This window comes from Stereum hirsutum (genome assembly GCF_000264905.1).
Source record: "Stereum hirsutum FP-91666 SS1 unplaced genomic scaffold STEHIscaffold_4, whole genome shotgun sequence".
Classification (NCBI taxonomy): Eukaryota; Fungi; Basidiomycota; class Agaricomycetes; order Russulales; family Stereaceae; genus Stereum; species Stereum hirsutum.
Genome location: NW_006763134.1, coordinates 2,332,580 through 2,354,353, shown reverse-complemented (window position 1 = coordinate 2,354,353; position 21,774 = coordinate 2,332,580). Strand labels below are relative to the sequence as shown.

Below are 21,774 nucleotides of genomic sequence, written 5' to 3'. Positions count from 1 at the left end.
TGGACGAGATCTCTGGCAACGGAAGCCGATCATCCAGAGCGCCAGGGCCTATCCTATCAGAGGGTATCGATGACTCTATATAAGATATGCAGTATCCTCGTCCTGGATTGGTGCCGGAACAAAGGATGTGTGAATTCGTTGGGGATGGGGATGGAGTTTTCCGGTCGGACCTCGAATTCCTGCCTGACAGTGCCTTTGGCGCCACAATGTATTGTATCCTTTCTTCCTTCCACACCTTGCCTCGTTAGCCGGGGCCAGGATTCAGCGTAGGTATCCCAGCTTCATATAAAAGCATTCCTTGAGCTCCCCCCACGTAACCTAAATTTCACGCGGAACAAGTACCTCAGCTCCGAGCCGCGGCTTACTTTGCATGTCTGATATCAACAGGACAAGTTCTCGAGCACGGGAAGAGGCGGGGATTGGTTCTCAAGATCTCCACTCAACTCCATCCGGCTAATGCGATATCTTTAGACCAGACCAGCTGTTATCGTGCCCACTTCTCTCTAGAGATTGTCTATTTCGTCACTCAGATGAGTCGCTACATGAGATCGTACCTTGCAGGCCAACACTAGTATAGATAGCGACGACAAGGTGAATCACTCTTGAGAGTGGACCGACCGTATCCCCTTTCTCCAGTGAAGTTATCTTTCGAGTAGGATGGAAACTACAGCTACTGTCGAACGCAAGAGCCCTGCCTCCTCGCATCTGGAGAAGGACCCCAAGGTCTACAGCGACGTAGTCTCCGTGGATGAGAAGCGGGATCTCCAGAAGGTGCGCTCTTGACTTATATTTTGACTTATGCATCCTGCGCTGATTGTTTGTTTTCGTCTTCTATCATATCAGCTCGACAGAGCAGCAGAGTTCCTTGCCAACTACCGTGCTGAGCATGGGGAAGTTCCTCCCTTGACTCCGAAGGAGGAAAAGGCCATGATTCGTCGGTTTGATCTTCTTCTGGTACCGCTGCTTGTAAGTGGAGCCCACAATTTCACCTTCATATCTTCACTTTGAAGCGAATTTATAACTGGCTTTTATTCTGGGCATCAGACTATCACGTCTACCTTGGGGGCACTGGACAAAGTTGCGGTTGGGCAGGCTGACATCTATGGAATGGCGACAGACGCGAACCTTGTCGGTCAACAGTACTCTTGTAAGTATTCTTCCTCTTGTCTTATCCACGATTGCTGTCTGCTGAGCCGTTACCTCGCTTCATGCGACAGGGATCAGTTCGGGCATCTACATCGGTACCATCATCGGCGCTCTTCCCCAGATGTGGTTGATGAAGCGCTTCACCACGAGTAAGTACATCGCGGTGAACGTCTTTATGTGGGGCGTCCTCACCATGGTAAATACACGTCAAACTACACTGTCGTGTGCCGCATTAGTTTGATAGGTGACCTAATTTTGCTTCCAGTGCATGTCTGCCTGCAAGAACTTTAAGTCGCTCATAGCCCTTCGTATCATCTTGGGATTGTTCGAAAGTATCGTTATGTCTTCTTCTCTACTGATCCTCTCCGGATTCTACAAGGTTCGCTTTCGTTGCTGAACCCTCGCATACTCGAAAGATAGACGCTTGCTGATACTACTATATCCATAGCGAGCCGAGCAACCCGCTCGCACAGCCGTTTGCTTCTCCACTTTCTCTTCCGTCTTCAACGGTTTCATAGGATGTAAGTCTTAGTGATCTCCTCTGTCGACTTTCACGTCATGCATTCCAACATTTACTTGTCCCTCCTTTTTTCCGTCTCTGATGATGCCAATTATCGTACTCACTACCCACCTTCTTTCTCGTGCTACCAGATGGCTCTTCCTTTTCTCCCTCAGATGCCCGCCTGGCTCCCTGGAAAATTCTCTTTATCGCTTGTGGTGGCGTAACCGCCATAGTTGGAATCCTCAATTTCTTCTTCCTGCCGTCCACGGTCATGGATGCCGTGTGGATGAAGAGCCCGCTGAAAAGGGCGCAGGCCCTGGACAGGGTAAAAGACGAACAACTAGGGACGGAGAATCATATTGTCAAGGTCAGTTTTGTGGAAACGTGTTACGTTCCTGCGAACTTGGGCTTGACGTACGCTGACTGACTAGTGCGGTTTTGATTATAGTGGGAGCAAGTGAGAGAGGCGTTCACGGATCCGAAGACATACTTCGTCTTCGCGATTTCGCTATTGAACAACGTATGTCTTTGTTTTCGTCCTTGTCTTTTCGGGTATCATAGAGCTGACGCTTACACCTTTCGTTACAGATTCCCAACGGTGGCCTCATCGGTTTCAACTCCATTGTCATTAGTACGCCTCCGCTCCTCCTTGTATTATCACACTGCACCTGTTTTCTGACTGACGTACTATTATTCTTCCGTCGCTTGCGTAGAATCCCTCGGCTACACCTCCCGCATCACCTCCCTCCTCACTATTCCTACCGGCGTGATCTCGTTCATCGCCTCTTTCTTCTTCTCGTGGCTCGCAGGCCATACGACTCGGTACCGCACAGTCATTGCCGCTATCAGTGTCATCCCGCCAATGATTGGTGTTATCGTGCTGCATGTGTTACCGCTAGAGAACCATAATGGGAGATTGGCAGGTATCTACGTGAGTATCTATTGCTCGAACGAGAATAGAGGGAAAGGGGGCTACAATAAACGTGCGCTGATCGTAGTTGTATAGGTGCTGTATACCTACTGGTCTCCATATATTCTCGGACAAGCTATCAGTAAGCCTTTCTCCGTCCACTGAACCCTAGGTAGATATTAAACTTACTGTTTGTGCTCTACAGTGCTGAATAACACCGCCGGTCTGACGAAGAAGACTGTCGTTTACGCCATCAACTAGTGCGTGATTTCCTTGCGTGTACTTCCATGGACTCCGAAATCCTGCAATCTTTATGATGCTGACCGTTGTTCCATCGGAAACACAGCATTGGGTATTCAGTAGGCAATCTTGTTGGGCCACAAACATTCCTCACGAACGAAGCCCCAGCTTATAGCGTACGTGGAAACTTCTCACTCCCCCTTTCCTGTGACCTCGTCTTCCTTGGTCCGCTCAACTTCCTCCCCTGCTTTCTACGATCCATGCAGACCGCAATCAAGACCATGCTCTGCTGCTACGCCATCGACGCTCTCCTCTTCCTCGCCTACGGTTTCTATTGCAGATACCTCAACCGCCGCAAAGCCGCTCACCTCGCGTCACAGGCATCTTCGCTGGGTGGTTCAGCGTCGGAGAAGGATGGAGAACAGGTGCCAGAGTTGATGGACGATGCGTTGGCGGATTTGACGGATTTGAAGAACCCACATTTCGTGTATATCACTTAGGAGACGGATGCTCGACTAGAGTTTAGGTTTGAGTTATGGTCTCAATTTATGAGATTGCTGCTGGATCGGACGAAGACATGCCTTGCCATCTTTTGTGAACAAAATTTTAGTGCAATCCCAGGTCAAGGTGGTCGTCGAATGATGTGCTTACGTTGAAAAGACGAGGACAATTTGGTGGTGGCTGTATATTCATAAGTAACACAACAGATCCGTTTCAGAGACTGGCTCAATAGAGGCATGTCTTTATTGTGTCTTTATGAAGTTTTCCGCCGCATTTTTTATATTAGCGGGTAAGTCCGGGCCGCGTGTCGATGTCAGACGATGCGTCGATAACCGCCTCGCCACCCCTTTCTCCTACCCCTTTCATCACTCATAGTGGCTCTACCGCTATCAGAATGAAACGTGACCATAGCCGGATCCATTCTTTCCGCCCAGTACCCACGTCTGTTGTGCTGAGCGACCTAAAGAAAATGCGAACGCTGGTAAGAAGACCATATTCTTCTGCATATTCGCGATGGTTGACCAGATATTTTTCTGTCAGTCTTTCTCCAAGAAATCATTTGTTCCCATCTCTTGCAAAATTTTCTCGACTTCAAGGAAAGCAGACTCACCAACTGGTACCCTTTGCGCTCTGAGTCGGCAGCCGAGAGCGAATCTGACCATAACGTACTACTTCGTCTCATGACCCCTCTCATAGTCCCATGGTTAGCCAAAGTAAAGCGTGTCCGCAGAGAAGTCAGTCGTCATCTGTTCTTTCTGCCTCCGACAGCGTCACGATACCTGCTCTTCGATATAAGTATGTGATGAAGCCTACCAGGCTCAGAAATAGGCTGCACGTTTGACGACGTACGAGCTTGTTTACGACTCATCACGACCTCTGGATAACATTGTCCTTTTTCTTCTCATTGTCCAAAGACCTGTGTTGAGTTTTTGGTGGTCAATTTGGCGCGATGTATCTTTCATCCATCCGAGGGAAGTGGCTCGTTTTCGCCATCACAGGTGCGTACCACAGAACTGTGTACTAGCAAGCTAGCCTTAGGTTTATCACGCTCGAACCACACAGCATGCTGTTGCCAGGGGTTTCTACTACTTGGCTATGACCAGGGCGTAATGTCTGGAATCGTACGCTTGATTACATTCTTCTAGAGCGTGAGGACCGTTTGAAAACCGAGGGCTCTAGATCGGAGCAGACAACCAGTTTGGACAGGATTTTGGCCACCCAGATGCGACACTCCAGGGAACTATTGTACGCTGTCTTTCCTTTCGCTCCTTTTGTCGTCCTTCAACCGTGTATGACGACCCGTGTACTCCACAGGTTGCTATATATGTGCGTGGACATCCTTCTTTCCAACCTCAGAAAAGGATCCTCAACGAGGTTCCGCGGAGTTAGGACATTGGTTGTGCAGTGGGAAGTTTGATCGTCTTTATCTTTGGAGAGCGCATAGGTCGAAAACGGATGATCATGTCCGGAGCTACAACGATGCTCATCGGGACGGTACGTCCTTTCATTCTCACTCTTCTGCGAGTAATCTGCGAGTCACTTGCCCAACATGCTGGATCACGATTGACACTCCGTCATTGTAGGCTATTCTGACGAGTTCAACGACGAGAGCCCAACTACTGGTCGGAAGAGTCGTTACTGGAATTGTGTGTCCGTTTATTGTTTCATTTGACGCAGAATGCTAATGCATCGCATCGACGGATGATTCACACAGGGGAATGGCTTCAACTCGTCCTCTATCCCTGTCTACCAATCCGAAACGTGTGGGGGAGCTATTCGCGGCGCGCTCGTTTGCCTGAACTCTACCGTTACAATCATCGGCCTGGTCATAGTACGTATACCTGCCTACTATTTCTGTTGGTTGTCGTGCCGTACTAATATTATACGCAGGCGTACTGGCTCGACTATGGGATGTCGTTCGTCGAAGGACCGGCTCAGTGGCGTTTGCCTATTGGTGGGTCTTTCTTGTTGACACTACGTTCATTATCTGCATCTGACTTCGATGAAGGCTTCCAGGCTTTCTTCGCTCTATGTTTGTTGCTGCAGGGCATGGTACTGCCTGATTCTCCCAGGTGGGATGGTGCTTTGCCTTGTCAAAATATAATGCGAATATGTCAACGTACTGACGTTCACACCGTTGACAGGTGGCTCATCGCTCACGGGCGCGAGACCGAAGGCCTGCATGTACTTTCACTTCTTGAAGACAAAGCCATGGATGACCCCCAAGTTATTGAGAAGAAGAAAGAGATTGAGTTTTCACTGGCCCAGGAAAGCGCTGGAGGTGCGTAACTGTTTTGATCACAAAGCCAGAGCTTGAAGATGACGTTGTTTGAAGGCCCTTTCCGTTACAGGGAGCTGCTGCAAGGCGGACCTCTGGGTAACTTCAGGCGAATATGCTTGTGCGTTGGCGTGAATGTGATGCAACAGTTTACTGGGTGGGCTCTCTTGTTCTCTGATGTTCTCTGATGTCTGCACGGGTCTGATCTTTTTATCAGAGCCAACATGATCAAGTATGGGATATCACTTTTTACATGGCCTATGTCCTGGGGCGCCTAATCATCGTAACTAGCTACCTTGCCCCAATCGTCTACGAGACCACGATGGGCCTCACCCGAAATTTGTCCTTGATCCTCGGCGGCGCAACTGCCTGCACATATATGGTTGCTTCGTTCATCCCGCTATGGGTGCGTCCCTTCTAATGATTTTCCGCTCTCGTACGTACTGATCTCAACGTTTCTTCTCACCTTCCGTTCATGATGGGAAATCTCATCGTGCCACAACATGCCACAACGTCCCCAACTTCTGCTTTGTGCCACAGACGGTTGACCGCTTCGGGCGGCGTCCTCTCCTCATGATCTCTGCCTCCGGCCAGGCCCTCTGCTTTGCCATCGCTGCTATCCTTCTGTCTACCGGAAGTCAGTCTGCCGCATTCGGAGCAACCGCCATGGTATTCATATTCCAGATCTTCTTGGGGATCGGATATCTACCTATCGTACGTCTATGCAGTACTACCCAATGTAGGGAGGGCTGAATGCTGACTCATGATTTTTTGTGCTGGTTTCTGGATTGGTGTGAACACCGCCGTTGCGTGTGCTTGTTTAGCCCTGGTTGTATCCCGCGGAGGTGAGTCTGAGTAAAAGTGATGTTTGCACGTTCCTTCCTTGTTTTCCTTCCTTGTACTGGACCGTTTTATCTCCTCCCTCACGCGAGATTACGGAAACCGTGCGGTCTTTGCTTCCGACTGATATTCTGACCGTTCTTCATGGCCATTATCACCCCAGATCACACACACTCGTATCCGTGCCCGAGGCTCTGCCATAAGGTAATGCTAATCGAGTTTGTCTTCGACAGCACACAATCGACTTATCGTATCTTTTTGCACGACAGTTCCTTCTTCAACTGGATGTGTGTTTTCGCTGTGGTTGAAATGACCCCTCCGGCAATCGATAACATCTCTTGGCGTGTGTTCATCATCTTCGCCATTCTGAACGCCCTGTGGGTGCCGCTCGTCTACGTATTCTTCCCCGAGACCAAAGGACTAGAGTTGGAGGATATCGACCATATATTCGAAAAGGGTGGTATTACAGGTGGTGTTTGGGAAGCGAGGAAACGCGGAGGTGTAACAGTCGAGAGGAACAGGACCAGGAGGGACTTGGAAGTGCTCGAGAACGAGAAGGATCAGGGGGCGGTGTACGAGAAGGCTGTCTAGTGAGGGTCAAGCAGACCTACCATCTGACATTTTTCATGTGCTTTTCCTTTCTATGCATCATATCTATCCTTTTCGATGTCAAGCCCTCTATCTGTTAGTGTTAGGTTAATATAAGAATTAATTGGATCGAAAATTAGGGAAATTTTAGGAGTACTCATGCGCCTTATGGGAACGTTGAACTATCCAATATGGCATAGAAGTCTGAAGCGCCAAGATGCTCTGACGACCACCGGCTGTTTATTGCGGGACAAACCTTGTGTGGGGCCGTGACGGAAGTTAACCAGCCGACCTTTAGCGTTTCACTTTCTGTCACGAAGACACGTCGAGGCGACTTCACACACACCATGAGACTTCGATGCCGTGACACGAGAGTCGGATGCAGATTGGAGCGATAACTACGGCAGCATACGATGAAAGTTACAAGGAAGCGAGCCAGCCATTTGTGCAGAATCGTTCGTCTTGGGTACAAATTCCCATACATATCCTCTCATTGAATTACTTCCAACTTGATCATAATCGGTGGCGCTGATGGTGGCGGCGATGTGGCGCGGAACTTCGAACCACGTTCCTGGCTATCAGTCCATTACCGCATCTTCCGCGTTGTTCCTTTCTATTCCTTTCTCGACTTCTTTCTCCCAGTTTGTCCCAAACCACACGACACCGTATTCTCCCAGTCCGACGAGGAATAGCGCGACCACTTGACCTATTCCAATCATCATAGACATAAAGGGGTGAAGAAGAAGACATGAGTATGGCGCAACCCGGTGTGCGAGGAAGCGAATGGGAGTCGGGGTTAGATGGTCAAGACGAACCGATCCAAAGGCCCTGAAGGCCGAGATCATAACGGAAGGCGAGGGAAATACCCATGGGAAGCGCGAGGACATAGTACGCAACGAGGTTGAAGAAAGCGCCGAGGTGCTGGCGACCTTGGGTTGAGAGTCAGCAATAGGGATAAAGGACGATGTAGCGACAGTTCTCTACCTTGGCCACGTAAGACACCTCCGCACGAGCCAGCGAGACCGTCCGCAATCTGATGTTGAATGAGCAGAAGGAGTCGGCGATTCCACAGTCGTGAGTCTTCGGGGGTGCAGAAGAGATAGAAGAAGACAGAAAGGGGGGTTCGTGAAATGAAGTCTCTGGACGCACTTGGAAGGACGCCACAAGAGGCATAACCTTGCTGACCAGTCGAATGACATCTTCATCATCGCTAAAGATGTATCCGTAAACCTAGTCGTTCATAATCAGCTTGGGAAGGGGCGAAAATGACACGGTTGTGGGCTCGAAACATACGTCTTTGGCACACATGAGGACGACCATGACAATGAGGCCTGTTACGACACTCAGAAGTGCGGACATATGTCCAGCAAACTTCGCTCCAGCGGCAGACCTCGCTCCAATCAAGTTTCCTACCCGGATTGAGGCAGCAACTCCTACATAATGCGTCCACAGAAGAATTGAGTAACTTCAAACCCCGTGACAAAACAATTTTTGGATGTCGGAGCTCAAACTCACCAATGCCAAACGGTATGGTGTTCAGGACTATGCATGGGTGTGAGAGTAGGTACTTGATTAAGATAGATGAATACGCACTCTGGTCGGTAGTCATAATCACCGATTGCGCAGCGAGCGCGAGAGGCCCCAACCGGCCAGCCGCAAGGGCTACGATCTCGAAAGCAGCCCTATTCGCATTTCAGAAGTCAACCCACGCTGAACAAGCTTCCAGCCCAACGGGTGTGACTCACCATTCCGTTCCGACCATAAGGATACCTGGTATAGCGAGCTTCAGGAATGTAAGACAGCTCCTCCATTCGAAGACAAGATGGAGATGGATGCCGCCCCAGGTTTTGTTGTGAGCATGGGCAGGACTGAACAATGTGAATATCGCGAGCATCGCAAAGGCGATCCAGTAGGTGCACGATAAAGCGACTGCAGACCCGAGAAGACCTATGCGAGCGCTATAGATACACAGGATGTTCAGACCCACGTTTATGGGCGAAACGATGGCGAGAACTATGGTGGGCGCCTGCATGATTCCTACGGGCAATCGTCAGATGAGTGAGATGAGCTCGTGATTCAAAATGCGGATGTGACAGTCGCACTAACCTTGACACTGCAAATACTTTTTCAAGCTCTCGAAAGCGATATATGCAGGAGCACCCAAAAGCATAACGCGAAGATAAGTCTGAGTGTCCCGCGAGATGGCAGGATCCTGTCCTAGAGCTAAGAGAACTGGTTCGATTTTCGCCCACAGAACGCCGACGGGGATGAACAAGATCCACAAGAGAACTAGGCATCGTTGAAAGTGAATTGACAGGTCTGTCTTCCGCTTCCCGCCTGTGAAGCTCTGAGATCCGAGGGTATCAAGTGCGGTCGTTCCTCCAAGGGCTAGAAGACGGTGAGCATTTCTCGTATGGACGAGGCGTAACTTATCCTACCTATGCACCACCCTAGATAATCCAAACATTGTGGGATCACTTTGTATCAAATTTGAAAGAGAAAGCAGTACTAGCCAGTTACGAAGGCCAGCATCAACGAGAACGCCGCCACAGAAAGTTCATGCGGCCCCAATCGGCCGACAATGAGTATGGATATTGTTTGGATACTGTTTTGGAGTGTGTACGCCAGAATCACTAGCACAAAAAGAACATTTCAATCGTGAGGACTAAGCATGAGCTGTCGTGTTCAGAGTCGATACGGAAACGAGGCGAACCTGGTACGGAGTGCTTCAACAAACTGAAAATTTCCACACGGAAATGGCCGAGCGGTCGGTCGCTGGTTGCTGGATGGGGAAAATCTGAACTTTCTTCAACGACGCCAGCCGCGCGCGCGGACAGCAAAGGCGTCCTTTCATCGGTCTCAGAGAATGAGGACATGGCGAGGTACGTTTCCATCCTCTGGCCCAGGTGGAGATCTTATACGTGCGCTGAAAGCATTTTTCCTATCTGGTCGCCGATCTCGGCCCTCTTTGAGGGGCCTAAGGTTTCACGTTCCACTCAGAGGCCGTACGTGGATTAGCTGTCTACATGCGGCATCTCATGATACAGTTGTGGGCCCCGGGCGACTTTTTTTTTGCACAGCTGGTGGACAAACTCGATATTGTAGTCGATCATACCTTCGATAAAGATTCTTCAGCGTGTTTCCCGGGACTCCGCCCCGTGCTCGAAGTGCAGCGTCTTTGCCAGCAGTACCTGACGCAATCGTTGACTCCACGGACGGCCAGCGCTCTTCGATAAAATGGATGAAATTGGCCAGACAATTTGAGGGTCCTTTGTCGACCATTCGAACTCTTCATGCGCTTTGCCGAGGCGTACCGCTCCCAGCCGAGCCTTTTAACAGCGACGATTATGCTTCCGTCGTGAGTCGCTGTCATCTTTATCCACGCGCGCGGCCAATTTATCATGGCCATGAACGTCGGCGGCTCGGGTGACGGCAGGCTGGGCTTGAATTCGTATTGTGTGATGTATGGGGACTTTCGTACATCATGTTTGAGAGTCTGCATGTGCATTGTGAGAAGACTTACGACAAGGTCAGGACATATGCCTTTGTCAAGCTGCCCTATGTTCACTCGTGACACTCCCCGGGCGGTGGACTTTGGGCTCGCAAGTTCACATCTTCTGGCATCGTATTTCTTATCTACCCCAGACGTTCGATAAGACGATCCTCCACCGCCTCAAGGCCGGCCGCACTACGATTGCCGCTGCCACCTTGCGAAACATAGTCGCTGGTCCAATTTGTTCTGGAAATACGTTCCAAGCGAGGCGGGACTCGGATTACGTTGCCGAGGCCTGCATTTGACGATGCGGGTCAGGAGGGTTCGAGGTCGTCATCGTTCTTCCCCCCCGGCGTCAGGCCGTAATATAAATACGACGCCCTCCTCCGCCTGAGACGGTAAGATACTTCCAGCTTTTCGCCTCAGCACCATGTTCCCCCGTACCCCACTCCTCGCTTTTATCGTCACCTCCCTGGCTTCAGCCAGTCTTCAGCACGATCATCATGATGAAGACCAACTTCCTCTGGGTTTCAACCGCTACCCCTATCAGGCCGCATACTCAGACGATTTCTTTTCTGATGAAGTCACTGCCTACTCGACTTTCTCTGGTATCGCGACGTTTGCGAAACTACCCTGGGTCGAGTGTTTGACGAAAGACAAGGACACGACGTTCGACATCGCGTTCTTGGGTGCACCTTTCGTAAGTCCCAGCTACCCTCGTGGTCGATTATACGGTCCTTATCGCTTCCTCAGGATACCGGTACATCTTACAGGCCTGGTGCTCGCTTTGGACCAGCTGGTATTCGCGCAGGTTCTCGACGCCTTACGTTGTATGGTGGGTATAACGTGCCCCTCGAGGTCAACCCTTTCAAGGCCGGTCTCAAGGTCGTGGACTGTGGCGACATCCCTGTGACTCCCTACGACAACCGCCATGCTATCGAACAGATCTCCCGTGGTCACAAGGAGCTTCTTCAGCGCACTGCGGCTACCCCTCTTGGGAATGATACAAGCGGCAACCTCTTGAAGCCGCTCGCCCTCGACGGCAAGACTCACCCTCGTATCATTACCTTGGGTGGTGACCACACTATTACGCTCCCCCTTTTAAGGTATTGTCCATGCTAATCAACACGTTTTTATCTCTTCTCATCATATGTCTTCTTTTAGGTCGATCCACTCAGTCTACGGCCCCATCTCTGTTATCCACTTCGATTCTCATCTTGATACGTGGAAGCCTGCTGTCTTCGGCGGCAGTCCCTCGGAGCAGGCGGCTATCAATCATGGGACCTACTTCTACTGGGTATGTAGTCCTCGAGGCATTATTGTGGCTTTATCGTGTCAACTTACTCAACTTGAATCTCGATATAGGCTAGCCAGGAAGGTCTCATTCGTAACGGAAGTTCAATTGCAAGTATCCGATTCCTTTCCACTCCTCTTCGTCCGCTACAGTAGGACTTGGTGATCCTAGTTTCATCTGTCTATGTAGCACGGTGCCATCAGGACGACGCTCTCTGGACCAGCTGACTACGTTAACGACGACGAAGTTGGCTTCCAGCGCATTGAGGCTCGTGAGATTGACACCTTAGGTACGTCTCATTGCCATACCTTCGTTTTAAGCATGCGCTCACCTAATGCCTGCAGGCGTCGAGGGGATCATCAAAAAGATTCGTGAGACCGTCGGAGACCTTCCCGTGTATCTTTCCATCGACGTAAGAATCGAGCCCTCTTACAGCATGCGTCGTTTGCTCACTTTTCCTGTGATGAAGATCGATTCCATTGATCCTGCATTTGCCCCTGCGACGGGCACGCCTGAGACCGGAGGTAAGCTCACTTTCGTACTGAGCAGTCTATGTCGGAGCTGACAATCCACGGTTCAGGTTGGTCTACTCGCGAGCTGAGGACTATCATCCGAGGCCTCGACGGATTGTTCATCGTCTCGGCGGACATCGTCGAAGTTGCACCTGCTTACGACACTAACGCTGAGCTGACCACCATGGCTGCTGCCGACGTACGTTCTTGTTTTCTGTGTGTCGCCCGAGTGGACTGGTACTAAACATGACACTATCCGCAGGTTCTTTTCGAAGTCATGAGCGTCATGGCGAAGACCCCTCTGGGGAAGTCTGCTTAGGCTTAAAGGTAAGGTATTTGCAAGGAAGTGCAAGGCTTCGGTTCACTGGCTTCGCATCCACATTGTCCTCTGTCCTTCCTTGCAATAAGTCCGTATGGATCTCTTCCTGTGCTTCGTTTCTTTTTCACTTTCTCTCCTCTTCTCATGTCTCTCATTTTCCTTTCTCATTTAACGAATGCGATGAATCTCGACGTGCCTGTACCTGCCATACAATGTCGTGTACAAAAAATTCGAGATAGTGTGGCCGCGTGTAACTCGATAACAAAACGATTGAAGCATGTTTCGCCTCAAGGCCAATATGTACGAAACTCCTCGCTCTCGGGTGCGATCCGAACGGTGCTCGATCTGTACATGTATCACTTGCCTGACCATGAGTAAAACTCTAGACAGGTCACGGTGAGTATGCCTTCGATGGTTCGATTCGAAAGACAACATCGTTCGATATCGAAAGATCAATGTTAGCGCCACAATACACATACTCACACGGTCCACCCTCACGGTTTACAGCACCCATCCCAGCGTTTGTGAAAGTCAGCGAGACAAGAAGACATGCGCACACGGCCAGAGGCTTACTCTCGAAGTTCATGTGTTGACGATCAAGAAGATGCGACATTATGGTATAGAACTTGCTACAGTAAAAGGGCAACAGTATAATCTGGAATGAATGTAATCGAACGAGATCCAAGGAAATCAACTTCGAAATGAACGACCGCAGGTATCATGATACCGAACACCTGTCCGTTAAACTTCACAACCATCTCACTTAGGCCGTGCGTCCCCTTCCTTCCGCCACCGCTCCCAAACTCACGTCGTACGCCACCCTAGATATGAGAGTGTGCAAGTTTCATCACTTGCGCACATCTGCACCAATCCCAGCCGCCATACCCGCGACCATGGGTCCAGTCATCCCAGAAGCATCGGTGGGAACGAAGATAGCCTTATTCCCAAACGCCTTCACCCTCGCCACCTCCATCCTACGCATCTCCATCTCACGAGCGAAGATGTCTGTGACCTCGGTATCTGCTCTGGCTTTGGTCCGGGTGGCCTCGGCTTCTGCTTCTGCTGCGAGGCGAGTGGCACCAGCTCTAGCTTCGGCGTCGATACGCATGCGTTCCGCTTCTGCTTTGGCGGCTGCGACGACGGAGTAGGCTTCGGAGTCTGCGTTGGTCTGGATGATCCTTATGGTTAGATATGATGACTAGGATGTTGCGCGGGGACGGAGACTCACGTTGCGGGCTTGAGCCTTGATGCGGGCTACCGACAGAGCGCCTTCTTCCTGCTTAACCTTGTTGCTATTCTCCCTGTCAACGTTCTAGAAGGACAAAAGAATGGGGTATGAGAAAATACTCGAAGTAAACATAACGAAGAAGAAGATCACTTACAGCAGCCTCGACTTGTGCCTGCAAAGCACGGGTCGTCAACTTGTCCATAGTAGCGGCGATGTCACCTAGTCGAAAGGCCGCGAGCGTCAGATCACATCTCGTTGTGGCGTCTCAGTCTGGATAAACGCACCTTTAAATTGACGGTCAATGACAGCCAGATCCTTCAGGACAATACCGTACTCCAAGGCAGCCTCGTGAAGATCATCCATAGCGCGCGTCCTGAGGGCATCAAGGAAAGCCGAAGAAGGATCCGTGCCATCGTCGAGATGATCGCCCCCGAGAGACCGCTGCTTTACCATCGAACTATAGTCGACTAAAATCACGTATATGACGACCAATGAGCCAACATAGACAATACTACGATAAATGGATTAACTACGCACGATGGGCGACAATCTGAGTCAAGATGGACTGAGTCTTATCCCGGAGCGCGTCAAATGGTGTATGGTAGCCATGTTGGGCGAGCTATTATGATACATTAGGTGGGACCGTTGGATCGTCTGACTGGAGTGAGACAGCGACATACCTTCAACGGCTCGTTGAGCTGCCACTTGAGGTAGAGCTTCAAGCTCACTGGCACTTGGTCCCGAGTGAAACTAATAGATCGTACCATCAATATCAAACAACCACACGAAACATGCCGGAAACGTACATGTCTTTCGTAGGTAGCTCTAGCTGGTTCTCGCCCAGAGTATACAGGCCGCGGACCGTAACATTTGGGTTCGTGATGTAATGCTGACCAGCAGGGAGAAGCTCCAAATCATCGTTCTTCTGAAGGATGGCACAGTTGTTTGCAGGGATGTTCAAACTTTGTGCAACAACCATCGATGTTCATCAGAGAGCGTTGTGTGAGAATAAGAGATTTCGACTTACAACATAGCTACAACGTATTCTTGTGTCTTCCCGTCCTTGTGACCGGTTTGGCCGGCCATCTTTACCTCATATACTGAGCCGAGGACGACGTTCGTGAGGGGGTCGACGACCGGCTTGACCGGTAAATGTGTCTGATCGACGACGGCGAGAACGTTGTAGGTTCCCTCGATGCCGTAGGCCACGAAACCAGTATTCTTGATCACGAATATTTGATTCTAATAACAAGAGAGTCAGATCCTAAACGCAATGCACAGACTTCATCTCGAAACAACGTACCCTTGGGTCCGAAACGACAGCAGCCTGAGTGCGATGTAAGCTTCAACGTCTCTAGTCAGAATCAAAATGCGACCCACTTGATTCTGTGAAACTTGAACAACCGTCAACCCTTGAAACTCGATGACCGTATCCGAAACTGTAGAACAGATCTATAGTCAGAGACTTTGTCTACGTGGAATTTCACAAGCGCCACGATTAAGACACTTACGGCCCTGTGTTCCCTTGAAATCCCTCGCCCACCAATTGCGCAGCGGGAAACCGGGGTAACGCCCCGGCTTCACCAAAAGACTGGGAAGGCCACCATGGTTAATGAGGCCAAGACGTCCAGGCGTAATCTCCTTCCCAATCCAGTCCGTGGGTTTCTATCCACAAATAAAGGGTGTCAAAAATCGAAAGCTTGGGAATCATATCTCCATTTATCATGATCAATGGCAGCGTACCTTCTTGGAAAGGATATGTGGCCTGCCGGACTGTCAAATGTGCACAAGAGCGTAAGCTGCTGACATCCCGATGATGACCGTACTCATCACTAGACTGAGCGAGCAACTCACCGCTCTGAGCTGCTGATCCAGCTTCTCAATAGCTCCTGCTGGTCCATCCTTCCCAATCATGACGAAGAACGGACGCTCCTCCTGGAGGTAGTCCACTGCCGTCGCGGCCAATGAACCCGGCACCGCAGGCCTACGCTTGTAATCTGCATTGCGAGTTGATTTGCCGTTGCCGTTCGAGAGACGGTCCTTGCTCGGGTTGTAGGAGGTGTCGCGGTCGTCCTCGACGATAGTGGTGTTGTCGCCAAAGTTGCTTGCCATGGTCAGTCAGGAGGATGGGTATGATCGGAGGCGTGTATTCCAGGGGGCAGCAAGGTGCGTGCAGTAAGTCGAGGCTTCCGTGTATTGCTTAAGAAGCTAATAGAGAAGATGAACGTATTGTGTAAGATTGTGAAAGAAAAACGGTGAAAGTGCGAGGGCGGACCTTTAAGTACCCCGTATGAGCGGTTGTGGCTGGACTGGGGCTAAGACGTCCTCAGATGAGGGTTAGAAACGAGGAACAAGGACAGGCACTGCAAGAGTGACTCGTGATATGGTTGACAATTATAGAACACAGCCCACGACCACGCCCTTGTGGGACAAAAGTGCTGTCTAAGCGTTAAAATGCACAGCTATTTCTGCTAGATATGGACTTCAAGACGCCACATTCCGCGCCCCCAAGGACAACCGAAGGGCACTCTTCCAGCAGTACACAGAATACGGAGTAAAAGTAGAAGCGACATATATGGTTGAAATACAACTGCAAGACCCTGCCGAGGAGAGTTGTCCTCGAGTTGAACGTTCGTGGTAAATCATAATCGGGTTTCGCGAGGCGGTGTAAGTATATACTTGACGTGTGGCGTTCCGCGAGTCTTGTCCAGTCACTCGTTGTATCATGATTTCTGCTCTAAGAAACGAGTCAATGCATATCGGCGCGACCGAGACGAACCACAAGATCTCTTGATGAACCCATCCCGATGTCCTCCGAGAACGCTGGTTTTGAGCCTGCGTAGGGTTGGAAGGTCGGTCGTACAAGGCCGCTTATTCCTATGCGTTGACTGTCTCATAGGAGGCTATCAGATGTTTCTTGGATACTCGGGTGGACCATTGCAATTGGCGTTGGTTGGAATGAGAGATCCGGAAAAAATGATGCCCCAGCTGTCAAAGAACATGTCGGTGCGGAGCAGTGCAGCTAGGACGTTTGAGGGAAGGAGGATATGGTTCGGAACAAATAGATATCAAAGCAGACGGGTGAGGTTTTCCGATTGAGCTTGGACAGGCTTCGACCTCAAGGATAATTCATCGGAGGCGATGGCGGTTGCGACGACGAGGCAATATTATTCGTCAAGCCTATCATGGTGCATCCGGAATGCTCCGAAGTCTGTGACAAGTGGCACTTGTTCTGATCCCGCTGTGGCACCGCCTATTTTCTACAAGGCTTTCTTGGCACTTGCGCTTCCGCGTTGATTTCAACCTTGTTAAAAACCGCTCTTTATCGACGGTTACACGTTTCATACGCCTGGAAGTACAGTATCGATGATCCCATAGAACGCAGCCCAAAGGCGCTGCCACAGAAATATCGAGTTCGGGTATGCTTTCACAACAAGGGATCTGTAGTACACCCTGATCATGCCCAGTTCAACAGAAACACACTGCAACGCCACCAATACAAACACAAAGCTCTCCTTTTCTTACCGGGAACCGCAACTGCCCCGACCCTCACCCACAAAACTATCCTTGGCCAAACACTTGGCCAAAGTCCCAACGACTGCAGCCACCGCATCCTGCTAATTTATTTTTGGCTCCCCAAGTCACCGCGCCACATCTTCATTTCGTACGGACACAACAATTGACGAAGGTAGATGAGGTCTCAGAGGATCGCAAATTGACTCAAGTACGGGAACCATACACGTTGACTTCTGTATGCGTCTTCACGGATGAGTTCGATACTGATGGTAGCAGACGAACCCAAGAGAACTGAGCTCTTTCCATGATGCGTGATTCAAACATCACGTCGAGAAAAAGGAGAGGCAGACGATATAGAGCAATTTTACATGATACACATTCCTGCGTGTAGGCTTCACTGGCCTTGAATAGCTTTCATCTCCCGCTCGACGACATCTTTCCATTTCGCGGGCTCGCGTCCAAGTAGCCACCTCGTAGTATTGGTGTTACCCGGAATACCCCTAAGAGTTCCCCGCCCATCAGCATCCCAGTCAATGTACCATCCTTCACATCAAAAGACAAGAAATGACGCACCTCGTTTCGTAATACTCCAGCATGATCCTCAGCGTCTCGTTGGTCCATTCATCCCCGGCACCTATCCTCTTCGCCAACTCGTCCTTACCTACTCTCGCACACTTAACCTCCTTCCCGGCCGCCTCCGAGATCACCTTCGCTACGTCTTCATATGTGGCGTTGGAACCCGTGAGCTCGTATCGTGCGAAGTAGTGGTCCGAAGGAGTGGGTGAGAGGAGGATGGTGGCGGATATTTGTGCGAGGTCGGGTATGTCGAGGAAGCCCTGCAGGACTGTGGTTGCGTAAGGGAGGGGAAGTGATCCGGTCTGGATGGCTTGGGAGAGGGGTATGTTTTGCATGAGGTGGGTTGGCTGGGAATAACGGATCGTTCAAGACGTGTTGCACTGGGAGCAATCGATGGAGGTGGAATAGACGTACCTCGAGAATAGTATAGTTCAACCCAGACTCAAACAAGTACTCCTCGACACTGTGACGCACGATCTTAATTAGCGATGTGCAAAAAAGGTAAAACAAGAGCACGCACTCCAGTTTCTGCCTATGATGTCTCATCCCTTGTATAAACGGATGTAAAACGCTGCAAAACACAACCCTCTCCACTCCTTTCTTCTTCGCTGCATCAATCGCATTCTTCCCCGCCTGCACTGAGTTCTTCGATAGGGGCAAGTTCAAGAATAAGGCGTTCACGTCGGTCATGGCGGACTCGAGGATCGGAGGGTCCAAGAAATCGGCGACGACGGTGCTGACGGATGAGTACGCCTTGTATTTTTCCTTGACGGCCGAGTCCGACTTTGAAGAATGACAGAGGAGGCGAAGAGAGACTTTCGGATCTTGGCTGAGGAGAGCATCGATGACATAGGAGTTCGTGCGAGAGGTGGCCGGGGCGATGAGGATGGTCATGTTCATAAGTCTTTTGAAGTCAGAATCAGCAGCCAGGCAAGGTAGGTTTTATACTATCGTAGACGTGAGACGGAGTAGCTACCAATGTCGATGATAGAGAGACGAGAACAGTTCCAGATTGTCTACACGAGTGTGGGGTTTTGAGGTGGGTGAGACCCACAGCTACCCGTTTGACGTCATGCGTATGACCTACTATGTGATGTCCATTGACCATTGTGGGTCAAGAGAAAGCGATACGTTCTAGAGCATGAAACAAGAGTAATATTTCGCATGAGATGATGCGCACAAGGGTCCCAGCCCTGGTCGCCGAAAGGCATTGCATCCCTATTCTAGATACAACAAGAAACGAGACTGAAGCGACGCGTAGCATAATATAGACTAGAATTCTGATTATTGCAATCCGAGTGTCAACGAGCGATGAAAAGCGCGACAAGTTGGATCGCAGCCGACTTGCGTCGTTGTCGCTGGTGATGGAGGGGAGGAGAAATTAAAACGCTTTTTCGAAAATATCACGGTGTTGCGTGGCACTTTTCACACGGGCCCTAAGCCTCACTTGCGCCACCAATCATCTTTCCAACCTCAACCCACCCACAAGGATGTGCCGAATAGATACACCCAAACTAGGCTGCCTCGGGCCTCACAGCATCTTCCTCGAGCGCCGTGTTTAGTACATAAACGGGGTATCCACTCATATAAACATGCAGAGGAAAGGAGCGTCCAGATTCGGAGTGGTGGTCAAACCATCTGAGCCTGCTTCCAGAGCCGCACCGAGAAGATTGTTCGTCGGACAACAACGTATGTAGAGAGATAAATGATCAATCTGCTCGGATACCCATGAGTCTAACCTCGCGCACGAACTCAACCGGTATATCGACTGTAGCTGCATGGTTCCAGTCCAACTCTATCTGATGCGACGGACCAAGAATTCGAGCCACTCCTGTGCTCTGCATAATTTGTAGCGCGGGTCGTAGTCTTTGCATTGCTTGACCTCCCGCCATTCCAGCCGCTGCTACAGCTGTAGTAACAGCACGAGTGGCGCCCAAGCTCTGAGCTTTGGAGAATAAGCTGCCCTTGGCAGCACTTCCGATTGAGGACTGCCAACGAGCTGCGGCGGAGCCTAGATGTAGTAATACAAGGGTGTTATGAACGAAGGTGAGCCACTCTGGTGATTGTGAAGTCAGATGCTTATCACGCACCTCTTGCAATACCTCCTGCTCCGAATCCTAAGGATCGCGTCAGTCCAACACCGGCTAACGCAGCCACGCCTGCAACAAGCGCGGCACCGCCAACGACCTTCACGGCTGGGAGAATGGATAGGGATTCGGTATTATATAAGGATGTAAAAGCGAGTCAGAACGACTGAAATAATAACCATGCTTACCTGTTGACAGTCCACTATCACTCTGTCCAGAGCCATGGGTAGGGCGAGATGCTTGGGTCATCATGGCGAGTTGTTCTGTTGATCAAAGCTTACGTCGACTGGTGCAAGACCGACAGTCAGCAGAGTACTCACCTTGAAGTGCTTTGAGCACGTTGAATAGGACAGCCCAGGACCAGCGCCAGTGAGATGGCAACATATCCTCAAACCTGTGTATGAATACGGAGATTGGGCGTCCAAGGTAGCTGAGAGCGATCTCGACTCTGTCGCTTCGTTTCTCCGTGTCACACCAGTCTGAAACCGTCTCCAACCATTCTATAATATCACCTCGCTCAAGGACTTTGAAAGCGCGGTCATTGAAGACAACCAAGGGATGAGACATGACAGGAGAGAGTCAGGATGAAGGGGGCGCCGTGAGATTAGAGCAGGGCATATATATGCAGCTGGAAGTCTGCGCCACCGAAAAACCTCATAGGCCGCCACAACAATAGGAAGTCCACGGTAGTGTTTGAGACGCCATTCGAGCGTTCTCGTGTGCAGAATTGATACCTCGAGCAGAAGGTAAGACTGTCGTATGCTGAGTGAGTGCGAACATGAAAGCCTGGAGATGGGTGGGATGTGAAAGATTGCGGAGGAAGAGGACTCGAGGTTGAGGAAATCTATGAAGGTCCTCACCGGACAAAATTATTCGCATGAGAACAGTGGTTTCCGGACCGGTTTTTAATCAAATCGGGACGTTCTCGCACTTTTGACAGAAACCGAACCATCATTTCCATATTCAACTCGTTCTTGATGCCAAAACTGGTTTTCATTGTCAGAACTCATTCTCGTTTTCAAAACTCATTTATACTACTAAAACTCCCCGCTTGAAAGGCCATACAGGGATGGAGAGTGCCCGACTTGACACGTTGAACGTCCTGTCTTCAACACCAAGGTCCGTCTGTGGGAGACTAGTGCCCGATGGGGCCACCAGTGTCCCATATTGGGCATCAAAGGTGCCGGTTGCCGGGGCCACATCTTGTCCTGTAGCCACTGTGGCGCATGTATTGCCCGTGTATGCCTTTAAAGCGTAAGGCACTCCACTGAATATCAGTTATACGTGCCAATTGATGCAAAGAGAGTGTGCAAGACTTTAGGACCCTGCAGACATACCCTCGCCAGTCGGGGAAAGAATTGCCCGCTATAGGCCTATAGGCGGACTTTTCGAACTCCAGAGGTGCGGCACTTCAGGTGTACTTCAGGTGGCGAAGGTGTCTATACCCAACAGGAGAGCCTGTTGCAGCCGTGGAGGTGCATCAACTAATAAAGACGAGAGTTTCAGGTGACTCAATGCTGGAGGCAGGATATTGGCCACCGGGACATTATTATTCTTCTTTTCTTTTCTTTTCTTTTCTTTTCTTTTCTTTTCTTTTCTTTTCTTTTCTTTTCTTTTCTTTTCTTTTCTTTTCTTTTCTTTTCTTTTCTTTTCTTTTCTTTTCTTTTCTTTTCTTTTCTTTTCTTTTCTTTTCTTTTCTTTTCTTTTCTTTTCTTTTCTTTTCTTTTCTTTTCTTTCTTTCTTT

At 50.1% G+C, this 21,774-nt stretch overlaps 7 protein-coding genes across 7 annotated transcripts; 3 read left to right on the top strand and 4 right to left on the bottom strand.

Annotated features, from left to right (window-relative positions):
* Nucleotides 1-469: 469 nt before the first annotated feature.
* STEHIDRAFT_94483 (MFS general substrate transporter) lies at nt 470-3,298 on the top strand (the record flags this gene model as incomplete). Its single annotated transcript, XM_007302115.1, has 14 exons — nt 470-771; nt 844-966; nt 1,045-1,147; nt 1,218-1,342; nt 1,412-1,525; nt 1,595-1,667; nt 1,798-2,015; nt 2,097-2,168; nt 2,237-2,279; nt 2,362-2,579; nt 2,655-2,700; nt 2,764-2,818; nt 2,905-2,974; nt 3,065-3,298. The coding sequence occupies exons 1-14, from the start codon at nt 658-660 to the stop codon at nt 3,296-3,298; spliced, it is 1,608 nt and encodes a 535-aa protein (XP_007302177.1). The 5' UTR covers nt 470-657.
* Nucleotides 3,299-3,990: 692 nt separating this feature from the next.
* Nucleotides 3,991-7,131, top strand: STEHIDRAFT_76277 (general substrate transporter). The gene is made up of 17 exons (XM_007301572.1): nt 3,991-4,297; nt 4,362-4,420; nt 4,479-4,544; nt 4,614-4,625; nt 4,689-4,793; nt 4,883-4,945; nt 5,014-5,130; nt 5,190-5,253; nt 5,308-5,371; nt 5,444-5,580; nt 5,635-5,734; nt 5,795-5,809; nt 5,869-5,983; nt 6,118-6,291; nt 6,402-6,422; nt 6,581-6,621; nt 6,687-7,131. The coding sequence occupies exons 1-17, from the start codon at nt 4,249-4,251 to the stop codon at nt 7,006-7,008; spliced, it is 1,524 nt and encodes a 507-aa protein (XP_007301634.1). The 5' UTR covers nt 3,991-4,248; the 3' UTR covers nt 7,009-7,131.
* A 452-nt stretch (nt 7,132-7,583) lies between these two features.
* On the bottom strand, nt 7,584-9,881 carry STEHIDRAFT_129775 (MOP flippase; the record flags this gene model as incomplete). The annotated part of the gene is made up of 12 exons (XM_007302114.1): nt 7,584-7,711; nt 7,821-7,934; nt 7,990-8,038; nt 8,155-8,235; nt 8,299-8,438; nt 8,521-8,547; nt 8,599-8,687; nt 8,751-9,042; nt 9,112-9,393; nt 9,452-9,455; nt 9,526-9,638; nt 9,719-9,881. 12 exons carry the CDS (start codon nt 9,879-9,881, stop codon nt 7,584-7,586), a joined length of 1,482 nt encoding a protein of 493 aa, XP_007302176.1.
* A 1,047-nt stretch (nt 9,882-10,928) lies between these two features.
* On the top strand, nt 10,929-12,757 carry STEHIDRAFT_167158 (agmatinase; the record flags this gene model as incomplete). Its single annotated transcript, XM_007302113.1, has 9 exons — nt 10,929-11,198; nt 11,252-11,604; nt 11,663-11,795; nt 11,864-11,902; nt 11,982-12,081; nt 12,137-12,204; nt 12,262-12,316; nt 12,373-12,503; nt 12,567-12,757. 9 exons carry the CDS (start codon nt 10,929-10,931, stop codon nt 12,621-12,623), a joined length of 1,206 nt encoding a protein of 401 aa, XP_007302175.1. The 3' UTR covers nt 12,624-12,757.
* Nucleotides 12,758-13,211: 454 nt separating this feature from the next.
* Nucleotides 13,212-16,049, bottom strand: STEHIDRAFT_76273 (uncharacterized protein). The gene is made up of 13 exons (XM_007301571.1): nt 15,706-16,049; nt 15,595-15,624; nt 15,363-15,516; nt 15,232-15,290; nt 15,155-15,178; nt 14,879-15,093; nt 14,658-14,813; nt 14,532-14,601; nt 14,389-14,470; nt 14,136-14,318; nt 14,006-14,070; nt 13,852-13,935; nt 13,212-13,791 (listed from the first exon to the last, which is right to left on the bottom strand). Exons 1-13 carry the CDS (start codon nt 15,961-15,963, stop codon nt 13,471-13,473), a joined length of 1,701 nt encoding a protein of 566 aa, XP_007301633.1. The 5' UTR covers nt 15,964-16,049; the 3' UTR covers nt 13,212-13,470.
* Nucleotides 16,050-17,671: 1,622 nt separating this feature from the next.
* STEHIDRAFT_119990 (NAD-P-binding protein) lies at nt 17,672-18,929 on the bottom strand. The gene is made up of 4 exons (XM_007302112.1): nt 18,464-18,929; nt 18,358-18,406; nt 17,941-18,290; nt 17,672-17,867 (listed from the first exon to the last, which is right to left on the bottom strand). The coding sequence occupies exons 1-4, from the start codon at nt 18,835-18,837 to the stop codon at nt 17,762-17,764; spliced, it is 879 nt and encodes a 292-aa protein (XP_007302174.1). The 5' UTR covers nt 18,838-18,929; the 3' UTR covers nt 17,672-17,761.
* A 568-nt stretch (nt 18,930-19,497) lies between these two features.
* On the bottom strand, nt 19,498-20,600 carry STEHIDRAFT_167155 (uncharacterized protein; the record flags this gene model as incomplete). Its single annotated transcript, XM_007302111.1, has 4 exons — nt 19,498-19,954; nt 20,034-20,138; nt 20,219-20,293; nt 20,351-20,600. The coding sequence occupies 4 exons, from the start codon at nt 20,595-20,597 to the stop codon at nt 19,653-19,655; spliced, it is 729 nt and encodes a 242-aa protein (XP_007302173.1). The 3' UTR covers nt 19,498-19,652.
* Between the last annotated feature and the right edge of the window lie 1,174 nt (nt 20,601-21,774).

Excerpts from the sequence above, each read along its gene's own strand:
- STEHIDRAFT_76277 (XM_007301572.1), top strand. The coding sequence starts at position 4,249 with ATGTATCTTTCATCCATCCGAGGGAAGTGGCTCGTTTTCGCCATCACA. Across the intron at positions 4,794-4,882 it reads CAACGATGCTCATCGGGACG|GCTATTCTGACGAGTTCAAC; the intron begins GTACGTCCTTTC and ends CCGTCATTGTAG. Across the intron at positions 5,372-5,443 it reads GTACTGCCTGATTCTCCCAG|GTGGCTCATCGCTCACGGGC; the intron begins GTGGGATGGTGC and ends CACCGTTGACAG.
- STEHIDRAFT_76273 (XM_007301571.1), bottom strand. The coding sequence starts at position 15,963 with ATGGCAAGCAACTTTGGCGACAACACCACTATCGTCGAGGACGACCGC. Across the intron at positions 15,291-15,362 it reads TTTCAAGGGAACACAGGGCC|TTTCGGATACGGTCATCGAG; the intron begins GTAAGTGTCTTA and ends TCTGTTCTACAG. Across the intron at positions 15,179-15,231 it reads TTCAAGTTTCACAGAATCAA|GCTGCTGTCGTTTCGGACCC; the intron begins GTGGGTCGCATT and ends CATCGCACTCAG.
- STEHIDRAFT_119990 (XM_007302112.1), bottom strand. The coding sequence starts at position 18,837 with ATGACCATCCTCATCGCCCCGGCCACCTCTCGCACGAACTCCTATGTC. Across the intron at positions 18,407-18,463 it reads CATCATAGGCAGAAACTGGA|TGTCGAGGAGTACTTGTTTG; the intron begins GTGCGTGCTCTT and ends CGTGCGTCACAG. Across the intron at positions 17,868-17,940 it reads CTGGAGTATTACGAAACGAG|GGGTATTCCGGGTAACACCA; the intron begins GTGCGTCATTTC and ends GGGAACTCTTAG.